Source organism: Mastacembelus armatus, chromosome 23, assembly GCF_900324485.2.
Source record: "Mastacembelus armatus chromosome 23, fMasArm1.2, whole genome shotgun sequence".
Classification (NCBI taxonomy): Eukaryota; Metazoa; Chordata; class Actinopteri; order Synbranchiformes; family Mastacembelidae; genus Mastacembelus; species Mastacembelus armatus.
In genome coordinates, this window is record NC_046655.1 from 3,694,878 (window position 1) to 3,707,693 (window position 12,816).

Genomic DNA, 12,816 nt, shown 5'->3' on the forward strand with positions numbered 1-12,816 from the left:
AAGGATGCCAGTAAACCAAACAGACAAGTTGAACCCTCATAGAGTCAATGGAGGGGCCAGCTCCTGATCCTGTGGTTATCTTTCCATGCTTGGACTCTTCCCAGTGTGAGTTTATCCGACCTCAACATGACTCAGAACTCCCTCTGCTACTTTTTGGTGGAAAATAAGTTTTGAGTAAAAAAACACAACAATCAAAAACAATTACTGAGCATAGAAAAAAATAGTGTGTATAAGCTTCTTCTCATCTCTCCCTCTCTGAGCACCATGGCAACGTACACTTTGATATGCAGATACCCCCACCATTTGTACAGTGCAGCACCAAGGGGAATATTGACTTTTCTGAGAGGCAGAGTACTTTTGCATTAATTGTGAAGCTAAAACTGTACTTCTTTTTTTTAAAGTTTTTCATGCACTTAAATCATAGCATGTGTTATATGTCTTCTTTCTTTAGATGTGGACCGAAGACAGTGTGCTGGAACCAAGGATTGTACTCTGACAGAGATGCTGGTGTAACTGTCACCTTCATGTAAAAGTACACAACCTACAGGCAGAAAGTCCTCAGTGTTTGCTTCAGTACTCATAATGATACTCAATCACTAGCCTACCTGTTTGGGATTTGTCCTGTTTCTCCCTCTCCATTGCTGAAAACACTCAAGAAACTCATTTTACTTTCACCAAACAAACCACCACCTGCCATGGATTGCCTGTGTCCGGGTGGAGGTGTGAGCCGGACACAGGCCTGTGTCGGGAAACTGTAGCCATCTGGATTCTCTTCACCTTATTTCCTGAGATTTTATTCTGGGGTTATTTGTTATTTGGACCAGGGATGGATGTACCGGAAGCCAGCAAACATGGCAAGAAGTCAACGAGTCAAAAGCTGGAGGACCAGAAAAAGGTAGGAAAAACTTTCATCTTGTGTTGTATGTGTGTGTGCTCCTTTTTAAAAGAAACTGTTTTGGCTTTTGTTGTTTTCCAGTTGTATATATGTTGAAGCCAAGGGATAAAAGTTTGTTTATTGGCTGGTTTGCAGGAGAACATGTCGGTCCTATTGCTGCTGTTGTCTGAATTCCCAGTAGCTCTTTAGCTCGAGATCTTCTAGCGCCATCCTGGGAATACATATTTACTCCCTGTCTGAGAGTGCTGATCTCTGCTTTTTATCTTATTCTTTCTGGGATTAGGAAGGAAAGAATCACTTTTAAATGAGACAAAATGTTTTTGGTAAAGTGATATCATGTGCACTGATCATTTCACTATAGAGGACAGAATTAGGATACATAAGTGGGATCATAGCATAGGCTAGTTTTGAAATTTGACTCTGAATGCAGTGCTGTGACCTCGATAGGGTCAGATTCATCTGTGGCTGTGGTAGCTGGATCAATTGAGAGAACTCAGGCGTCAGGCAGGGTTCACACTGTCTGCAGCATGTGGGATATGAGGACAGCAGCTCTAGCCTCTGTCTTTCTGGTCAATATACAGCAATGGCTTGGGTCCACAGTCTATTCACAGAGCTACACACTGCATGAATATGAGTGCACATAATGCAAAAATGTCCATAGAGGTCTGGTGCAGAAACTAAACTAAAGAAAAACATAAGCAATGTTTGGTCATATGCTTATAGCCTGAGATATACTGAAACACAGTTATGCTGTAGATACACACTCTCTACCTCTCCCTGCCTCTGACCTGATTCCTCTAATGAAGTGCTTTTCATAAGTGTTACGATTGTCCAGGCGAAGCCCAGAGAACATCTGAGTGCTGCAAACACACAGTAATATATCAGGTCTGACATTTGTAGCACTATTAGGATCTCATAAAAAAGATGATTGTAGTTTATTATTTTTTTTCTCCTTTTAGACCTGAGTGCCATCTGGGAGCACTCATTTTTTTAAAGGCACTCTTTAAAGGCACGCAGAGACATGTTGCTGCTTCTGCTGCCAGGCAACAACATTTTTATACCCTTGTAGATAATGCACAAAAAGTAAGGTGTGTTTCTGCTTTCGGATATGTGATAAATTCTGGGTGTGAAGCAGCATATTTCCTAAAACCATCATATCTTTGCTGATGAGGAAAAAGTGCCAAGTATTCATATGGTAGGTGATGTACACTCTGGCTACTGTTTTGGACAGAAAATATGTGTCCTGCCAAAAGATCTTCCTCTCCATTTTGACTGTTGCCTTCACCTAGGACACAAATGTTTTGGATCTGAAAACTTCTTGGAAGGCTTATGATATTCCTAGTGATGTTTCTGTGGTTTCACTGGGATGTGTGGTGTAATTGCCTGAATTGATGGGTTATATTTCATCCACAAAGTGTCATACTGGCTCCAAGCTCTCAGCCTTGATAGTTGAACACCACAGAAGAGAAATTTAGTACTTATACTGTAGCACATTTCTAAGATGTGAAGAGTGTAATGGTCTGTCTCGTTCCCATTATTTTTAATGTGACATGGTTACCATAGTTCACTTTGTACTGAATGGGGGGGGGTTATGCGCAGGGTGGATACCCAGTGATTCCAAAGTGGACCAAAGAAAGTGGTGGTGGTTGGATTTCAGTCAAGTTTAATCATTTAAAGTTAGGAGAGAATTTAAGCTAATAGGTGCTGGCTATATAAGAACTGAGAGTGGTAGCTCTCTCAGCAGGAAATGAATCAGTGTGTTTCCCGTAAGTTTGAACAATGTGGTTAAGGTTATTGTTTGGCTATTTCAATGGGCAATTAGGATTAGATTTGTTACAGTAGTTAGATACGTGTTTCATTTGGATCACAGCTTCTCATTCCTATAGCTGACCAAGCTGTGTGGTTTGGAGGTTGTAAAAATGCAGTGTGATCTGTGTGGAGTTTGTCATCTTTTTGTAGTCCTAAAGGAAAACTTTCCATAGGATCTTTGTATCAGATATCTAAACTTTAATAATCTCAAAGTTCTAACGCAGAGGACTTGAACGCCATGTTTCCCAGTGTGCCTCCTTCCATCACCCTGGGAGTCTTTATCTTATTCCTCCCTCTTACTGTCTCTCATCATTTCTCCCTCCCACGCCTTTAGCACTTTTCCCCTTATATTTGCTTTTTTTCCCAGATGGATGGTTTTACATTTCCACATTCATCTTCGTGAATAAGGAATCAGTGATTATGACCGGACTGTTTACCTGACCCCAAGGGAAAATTTGCACATAGTGATTGGTTGTGGTTTTTTAGACTAGGGTAGCAGCAGTGTTGGTAAAGTACAGTATCTCCACAGTCTTCTCATCAGCCGCTCACTGTGAGCTTTATCTGTGTCTTGGCAAACCTTTGTGTTTCTCTCAACCATGTTAACAAGTTTATCCATCCAAAGCTGCTGTTTTGCATATGAATTGTTCTGAAACTTTAAACAAGGAGCTATTCTTGAAGAAAGAACTTGTGTGTTAATAATTTAATACCACATTGGTTTGTATTTCTGGGATTTTCTGGATACCATGTTATTTGAACAGAGGATTCATTCATTTGGTGATAACACACAGCATGTGTTGATGCAAAAACAAACAAACAAACAAAAAACAGGCATGTTCACATAAAGATGTGCTCCACTGTGCTGAATTGTAAAAGATGATTTTTGGCAACCTATAGATCATCATAGAAGCATGTAATGGACATTGATTTAATACATATGTATGACTCAGATAGCTGTGACATGGGATGATGTCTGAGGTTTGTCTGTCCTTCTATTCTTTTTGTCTTTTTTGTCTTCAAAAGCAATGTTTGTCTGTATTATGAAACATCTGTCATTTTATATCTCTATTAGGAGATAGCATACGATTATCACTGTATGTCAGGGCTGTGTTGCTCAGCTTAAGGCTACATGTTTCTGGTGTTTGTTGCATGGGGCAATTTATGATCTGAGTGTAAACAGATTTAAAGTATAAAGCCTGTTTATTCTGCTGTATTTGCCATACAGATATGCGAAATATCTTTGTAAAGTAATTTAGAAATAGAGTCTCCATTATGTAGTACAGTCTTCCAAGAGAAAGTATTTGCCAGGTTCTGCCCAATATAGTCTATATACAGTAGCATAGTATATATTAGTAATATGATCATCATACTTTAATAAGAAGTTTAGTTATCCTGCTAATATTTTGTGTGGTGTATAATGAACATAGTAACCTTGTAGGGCTGCTGATAGACTCAAATGTTCATACTTAGCTTCGATCGATAATAGTAGTTAGAATGGATTCTTGCAAGTGTGACACATTTCTCTACATCAGTACTCTGTCATCATCTTGTGAACTCCCACAACCCAACCATCATACATGTATGTACACACACACACGCTTGTCTTGAGATCAACAGCTTATTCCATGGGAATTAGTGGGATGAGACCGCTGAATAAAGTCGAAGGGAAGACATGTCAAAACAGGAAAGCATCACGACCGTGGCATTCATGGAAATAAGCCTCAGAGGCAAAGCGTTGAGCGTGCTGATGTCCAGGTCAGCCCGAGAGTAAGAGAGAAAGATTAAAAACAAAGAAAAGGGGGAGAAGGAGATGCCAGAGTGAGATAGACGGAGAAAGGAGAACAAAATGACACCAAGTGAAAACTGTGGGAGACAGAGAGAAACCCGATGGGCAAGAGTGGAAAAATTGAGTCATAACAGAGTGCGAGAGTCCAGACAGAGAGTGAAATGAACTTTATGACTCTGCTGGGAAGTCGACGAGCTGCTCCATCTGCACCCCTCATCACTTCAACTCTGCAGATAAAGCCCATGTACTGAGTGAAGTTATTTTGACACAGAATCACAGCTTGGTGAGGAAGCCACATATCTTCATCTGTTCTTACAGCCAGCTGTTTGATGGCTTCTGAACTACTGAATCCCAATTCTGACCTTCCCACTCCTGCAGACACACACAGGCACAAAGCAGTTTTTCAACCTGTATACCTGTACCTGTGGAGTAGTCTGCCTACAATAGTTAAATGTAAGCTGCAGAAAAGCGACACGTTTGAATGTACATTAGCAATAAAAGCAAGATCTGTTCATTTCTAAAGCATGGCCGATAATTTATTAAGGTTCACATCTACCACTTTGAAATGTAATTTGGAAATTTAAAACAATATATCAAATTTTCCTACATGAAACATGACAAATCACAACAATTTATCCATAACCAATTTGTTCACCACAAGATTTGTTAGTGTACTGCTTTTTGACATGCATAAGTGTTCACTGGATCTGGTCATATCCTCAATTCATGTGTTGTAACTTATTCACACAGTAATGTGTTTATGCTGAGGCAGACAAGTGATCAGATTCAAAGCTGTGAGAGGTTTGTGCAGCTTTTCAGCTCTGTATTCTCTATAATGAATGTGGTGAGTGCAAAGTTAGCATGACCCATAGATGATAACATGATGCTCTACCACTGAAGACCCCCTTACCCCACTCAGATGACCTACTCAAAATCATCTTAAACATACTGGAGTATGTTTCCCCCAGGTCTAGTTAATGGCATCCTGTCCTTAGTCTATGTTATTGAGATGAGACTGCTACTTGTTGACTCAAATTCCTATGCTAATTGTGCAGACATGGAGATCAGGCTGCATCATAACTATCAGAACCTTGTCTTAAATCACACAGCTTTCAAATGTAGTTGCAGTCAGATGGGGAAAATCAGATGGATTGCCTTTTACCTACATGCAGCATATTCATGTGTGTCCATGTCTGGGTCTGCCATAAACCACTCTTGAAAGCCTTTGTACATGGTGTAAGGTCTTTCATCATTCAGTATGCTGAAATATCACCTCGTAGTAAAAGGCGACGAGGCTACAAACAAGGTGTTCAAATGGAAGGCCATTATCCTACACATAAGGAGCAACTCCCTGTGAAAAGGGATCTACTGTAGTACTTTGCAACTGACAGCAAGAGCTGCAAATGGAAATATCATGACTTGAAACCTATGCTTTGTGTGCCTATATAGATACACAGAGACTATAGCTTATGACACGGACAGAAATTGAGTCAACCGTGAAACAAAGGCAATGTCAGAGCTTGAATGAGTTCACCTGAAAACAAATCAAAGCATAAGGTTATACTTCTTTTCAAAACATGCTCTACATGTATCTGTATCAGCAGTTGTGGCACCAACAGGAATTGAACCCTTAGTAGTTGCAGTGTTCGAGCTACAAAGTGTAACACTTGACATCACAGTGAGCTGAAGCGTCTCTGCAGTGCGCTGTACTTCACTGTACTGCCTGATGATTTGATTTTCCAAGGAGCTGGTATTGTTCTCAGACTGTGCGCATGGGTGAGTTTTGCATACATATGTTGATGGTAGATGTTTCATACATTATGCATGCTCAATTCACAGCATGTTGGCATGTAATGATGTACTGCTTGCGTGTGGAATAGGATCGCAGGAAAATGCAAGCTGTCAGCGATAACAATGCCTGTGTGAGCACACCTGGATATATGTGGGTGTATCTAGATAGCATCCAAATGGATTTGCGTAGATCTAGAATGCAGATGTGGGTCTCAGGGTTAACCTGACACATATGGAGGCAGGCGAGGTGTAACGTATGATCTTGGCGCTCTGGTGTGTTTGCATCAGTGTTCAGTCTGTATGATGCCCCCCCTGCTTCTTTAATGGCAGATAACAGAATTATCACAACAGCTTGTCCCAGTCACATGACCACAGGAGCAGAGTTACACTTTTTCCACTGGTGTCATTTGCATTCAATCATACAGGTTGTATCCTCTGGGCACTACTTGTAAGTGCTAAAATTTAAGAGCATAAGAACCAGACACTGATTTATATTCACTGCAGTCAGCTTGTTAACTTTGCACTTTGAATGAAGAATGATCTAAGAGATTTATATTCTGCACTGCATCAAGCTTTTAGCTCTTCTTCTGGTCTTATTAAACACAGTTTGTCTATGTGATGGGGTGTGTTATTTGATGATTTCCTGTTAGAGCTCGACTGAATTCACTGTGCCGGTTGCTTGCCCTCAAAATGTGATCATCTTCCATTTAAATGAGGAAGATTTGAGTTAATTTATTCTATGTTAAATTGTACCTTTAGAAATAGTGTTTTTGCCGCACGTACATTTTTATCACTTCGTTCACTTTGCTGCATCTGGCCTGCCACTGGTTGCTAATGCTTTTCTTCATTTGAGCAGAGATTCTTTTGGCAAGGTGGGTCATCAAGGGGCTAAAATGCTCCTAAATACTTTGAGTGTCTAAGCAGCAATTTCTGTTCATTCGCTCCAAATTTTGTACTGTAGTCATGAAGAGAATTACACAGAAAAAGCTGGTGCCCCATGTGTTACTTCCCTTTGGCAGTTGCAAAACAGAGGAAAAATATGTTATCATTGGCAAGCACTCTGGTATAATATTTCTTCAAGGGCCGTTACTGCAAAATTACTGTGTCTACTGCTGTAATTGATTTCATCATTGGAGAAAGAGCTGGTATCATCACCACAATGATTTTTTCGATTCCTGTATTATTATATAAACACAAAAGACAGCAGTAGCACAAATTTGAACTTTTGGCCACTTTCTGGGAATACATTACTTCCTGGTTTCCTGGGCCTGACATGTCTACCTGGCATATCATGGTAGTTTATTGACAGACTAAGAAAACCAAGCCAGAACAGGAAATAATTTATATGTCTGACTAACCTGTCAAATGTCAAATGTTACGTTATAATCACTGCTGTCTGATGGTGTAAGAACTACAAACAACCACATTTTTGAGGTTTAGCTCTTTATTCACAAGGTCACTCTGCTCTCGTTCCATTGACAAGCACAGTCATCGCACAGCGGGCATTTGTCCTAGTGCGTACTGCAGTATCACTACTGTCCTTGAAAGACTCAGACCTTGCTGTGTTTCATTTCTATGGCAGTAATTGATTATGACTCATTAGCTTTGGCCAGTCTTCAGCCATGGGAGTCCTAAGGAGACGCCAAAAGCTCCTATTGTAGATTTATTAAGTCTGAGGGAGGAAAATAGCTAGTATGAGTCCATAAAATCAGTCAGATAAAGATGGCAGACGTCTCACTGTGTCAAACACCGTCACAGTCCCTTACATCCTCTGTGATTTCTACTGTAATTAACAGTGATTAAGTACATGTGAACTGCTGATAGTTCCTGATGCTGACCTCATCATCCTTGTGGCTAATTGTAGAGTCTAATACTGCCTGTAGATTTGAAAGTCCTTTATGGTAGGACAGTCATGCAAACATACCAATTCATCAAGAAAGGCCCAAAACAGTAGACCTAGGGGCTTTTTGCATCCAGCTGAAAGTAACCAATGAGCATGTAGCACAGTGGGAACAAATTATTGTGGAACAAAGTTTAAGTCCTTGAACATGAAAGCAAGCAGTACATTTTAGCCGCTCCATCTGTAACTCCTGTGTTGAGATTTTGATGAAATGGTAAAAAAGGGAGAAAAAGCTCCCTTCGCCACCATTCTCTTGTTGGTTTATATTGACAAATGTGAGAACTTGTTTCTACCAGCACACTGAATAAACACATTGATGTAATATCAGGAACGCAAAGAAATGCATCAGGTGCATTTAACAGCCTGACAAGTGAAGAATGGCTCTAATACTGACTTTGAATGGCTCATTGTGAGAGGGGAAGGCAACACATCAGTGCTGATGGTGTGAAAGCAGCATTTTTCTGATGCTAAGCTTTTTATATGATAGTCCAGGTGATATTTTTTATTTCTTTTTGTCAACATAATTCCTAACATGTTTTTTTTTTTTTTTTAGTTTGGAGATTTTTTTTTTTTTGATCTTACATAGTACAGAAATAATCATCGTACACAAGTTGTGCTCCCAGGAAAGTCCAACATCAGATTTAGTTAGAAAATATTGGTGGGGTTGTCAGTTAACAGGCTGCCCTTGTTGGCTTCGGGTGGAAATTTAAAATGTTTGCACAAAAAGATGTTTGCATGGCTGTTGATCCATGACTAGCAGCTGCAGGGTGTCTTGTCTACAATGAGCTCTCCTCACAAACTTCACAAAACAGCATTGTGAAGAGGTCCTCTACCCCTCAGATTGATGGGGGGTATTTCTGGTCTCTGTTCTGATTGCAGTAAACTGCCTGCTCTATTCTAAACCATGATTTGCATGCCAGAGGGAAATATGTGGGCTTTTGAGTTCATGTATAGATTCAACACAGCTGACTATGTGCACATACATGTGCATACCTGCATGTGTGACTAATAGCCTACATAAGTCCCCTTGCTGTCGTATTGCTTTGTGGTAGCATGCAGCAAGACAGCAAACAGAAATGCTGTGGTTGACCAGATAAAGCAGAACTGGGTTGATCAGGATAGAACTGAATAGGAGAGAAAACTGAGACACAGCCAGTGTAATATCTGTTAACGTCCTGTGACACTAGGAAAGTGTTTGTACAGGCCTGACCAGAAGATGGGAGAAAATACACAGTTAAACAGTGTTTGGGTCACTTTTCTTTCCTGGGGCGGCTCCTGTGGTCAGAACTCCTATTCTGCATAGCCCCGTTGCGCCATGGGAAGAGCCCTCAAGGTCACAACAAACAAGGCAACACAACCACATAATAAGCATTTCCTCCGCAACATGGCCGACTGATCACAGAGACCAGAGTTTGGCCTTGGATGAAAATGGTCTCTCTGGCCCTTTAGATAAACACACTGTCTGGAAGGAAGTTACAATTCTGATCTCTAATTCTGGTCTTCGTGTGGGCCTCTTTCTGGTGCTGTTCTAGTCAGCTTGAAAAGCTTTTACAGTGGATTGTTGCTGCATTGGAAAGATCCAAAGTAAATCATTTAGTGGTGTTATAGTAATTTTCTTAGTAGTAAATTTTAAAAATCCTATAAATGAATCAAAGATCATTGCAGAAGAGCAAGTGAGTATAAAACTGATTTATAGCCTGATTCTCATTCAGTTATTTTATGATACTCTCGGGAAATCCCTGTGTAGATTAAGACAGATTAAGATGGAGAACTTCCATCAGTTTTTTTTTTTTTTCATTTTTACAAAGTATTGAAGACATACAGTAGACTTCTGCTACCTCTACGAATTCAATCAGATGATGTGCCAACCAGAGGTCCTTCTAGAAAATATGGACCTCCTGAAAAAATTCAATAGCAGCTGTATTACAGTTTGTACCAATAATATATGGCATCTGTCTAGTCCTGGGTCCTTTGTGCCCTAACCCTAACCCTAACCCAAACCCAATCACAATCAATCAATTGTGCTACCAGTGTTCTGATACAATTTAAATGTAAATCACAATACATCATAGAGCTGCAGCGAATCCTCAAGGAAATCGATGAATTCCATTACAAAAAATGCAAATTCTTTGCCTCGAGGATTCCTTTAGTTTCTATCACTTGTGTTGTCGGGCCTGCTCCGCTTAGGGATCATTGTTCCACACGGACCGTAATCACTGTCGCACAGCGCATTTTAAAGTTGGTGGCAGAGAGCGACACTGTCTGTACAAGGCAGAAACTGTCCAAAGTTTGGGATCATTTCAAACTTAAAAAGATTATGTTTGCGTGATGGCCAATTCAGATAAACTCAGCAGCGCTGTATGTATTTGTGGTAGTGTAATGTCGATATGTCAATATGGATGACTAGGTAGAGCCTAGGTCTAATGTTAAGTTGTGGAAACATGTTTAAAAATGCTAAAGTCTGTTTTATCCGATTACTCGATTAATGGCTAAAATATATTCTGTAGAATATTGGACTCCAAAAGTAATCAATAGCTGCAGGCCTAATTCATCATATAATTGACTTTTTAATCCAGCTCCATCTAACCAACTGTTACCTGAGTGGAATGAATCTTCTCATCTAACTTCCAGCAGGACTGCAAAAATACTTCCCATGATGTCGAACTTTTTCTTTAAGAAAGGACATGTAGGGTGTAATTTTTCAGTTGGCTTGTACTAACTGTGATTGCAGGAATTTGTGAAAGGCTGCTTTTCCTCTGGAAGGAGAGATCCCACTTCCTTTTTGGTGCTGTAAAATAATCAGGAGCTTGACGTGGCATAAGTTGCCAGAGGCTGCCAGCACTTTGGCCAGTGATCGTGTTTGAGTATCATAATCAGCCTAATGTCCCATGAGTACAGTGATTTATTTATTTGAATAGTCGTGAACATATGAATTGAGAGCATGTGCTGTATTTAGCTATAACTTAGGTTTCTACTACAATAACAATGAATAGAGGACAAGTAGCCAAAATAGTAGAAGGCCAAAATATGTAGCCTACTAAAACGTCTCTCAGAGAAATTTTTGGAAAGTTGTTTATAGTTGTTTCTCTATTGCTTTTTTTTTTTTTTAATGTTGCACATATTCTTGAGTTTTATCCTTATGGTAAAATAGTGGAAATTAGTCTTGGAAAGGTTTGTTTGTATGTGAGGATGAGGAAATGCCTTAAAAGATGAGCAAAGGCCAGATTTTCTTCTTTAATATCAGAGAAAGGTTCATAGTCTTTGGTAAAGACTCAGACTAGTAAAAGAAATCACACATAATCAGCTTTACCCAAGGGTAAAATTGCTAATACGAAAACCATGAAAACCAGATGTAATCAGAACCATTGCACTGTTTTCTGCTTATTCTTAATACTGTCATTTTGATCTCATTACCCCGACACCCAGGGGATCTGACACCTCAGTTAGAAATGTCGATTGGATGTGATTTTCCAATTTAGCCTCTGCACCTTGTTGGCTGAATCTCAGCGTAGTTATTATTTTCATAGTGTGTGAATGGCCTGTGAAGTGACCCTGTGGCCGCAACTTCGCAGTCCCCTAATAAGGTGTTTTTTTTAATGTCACTTTCACTATCTAACACATGATTAAATGTTAATCATGCCAGGAGTAATTATTCTAACCTTGTGTTTGGCTTGCATCTGTTTTTTTTTTTTTTTTTTTTTTTGCTGTAGAAACAACTGAAACAAGTTCTTGCTTTATGGAGACAAGAGTAAGAAGATTTCAAAAATGTTGTCCACAGTGAATAAATTGGAAAATAGTTTCTCATGCTTTAATGTGGACATGGAAACAGGAGTGTTAGAGCACAGCGAGCAGTCATTATTGTTTTCACTTGTCAACAGAGCCAACCACAGGTGTGATCATTTATATATTCATTTTGTCAGACATCTTTTGTCATAAATACTGAGTTGATTGTTATTCCAGTGTAGCAGCATACAGTAGGAGTTAATGGGCCACATAGTTAACAGTTAGACACTCTTCAATCAATTTTGTAAGTGGCCAACAGAAAGATATTATTTTATATATATTAGTACATGCAAAGATTATATTCATATTCAGCTAGCTGCATGTGGGTTCAGGAAACAGCCAAAGACTGCCAGGAAAATTAAAAGACTCCAAGAAGGGTGTGATGTTTTTATATTTTACTGACATCAGTGACTATGCACAGTCATTTTTGTCCAATTTTCCAGGGGTCGCTTGCTTTCATCCACTTCACTCACTATGGTGAGGCACTCTGGTCGTTATGGGTCACCTGATTTCATCTCCAATTGACCCTTTGCCCTTTTTCTATTGTCGGAGAGCACAGGGTTTTAAGTTCTTTTATGTCACAAATTCCATCAGTAGGAGCCTCCTTAGGGAAGACATGAAGGGAAGATAATGTGCTACCATGTTACCTATAGAACCCCAAATCCACCAGTTTGACAGGTAGTCCACAGCAACAGATGTGTGTTCGGTAATTGCTCTATGTATTGGTAACCCTGGAGATTGATCCACCACTGCTCATCTACCACTAAAGCCTGGTTATTCAGACTAAATTGAACCAATTCCCTCCAGCATGGCCTGCCAATTGGCTTAGAGTAGACTTTTGACTCTGTCAAGCAG

The 12,816-nt window shown here is 39.8% G+C and overlaps 1 protein-coding gene across 1 annotated transcript in view; it reads left to right on the forward strand.

Annotated features, from left to right (window-relative positions):
- The first annotated feature begins 503 nt into the window (after positions 1 to 503).
- Positions 504 to 12,816, forward strand: part of nav3 (neuron navigator 3) — a 257,362-nt gene continuing 245,049 nt past the window's right edge. Inside the window, exon 1 of the mRNA XM_026326360.1 lies at positions 504 to 895. Coding sequence (XP_026182145.1) covers positions 827 to 895 — 69 coding nt within the window. The 5' untranslated portion in view covers positions 504 to 826. The remainder of the gene's footprint in view (positions 896 to 12,816) is intronic.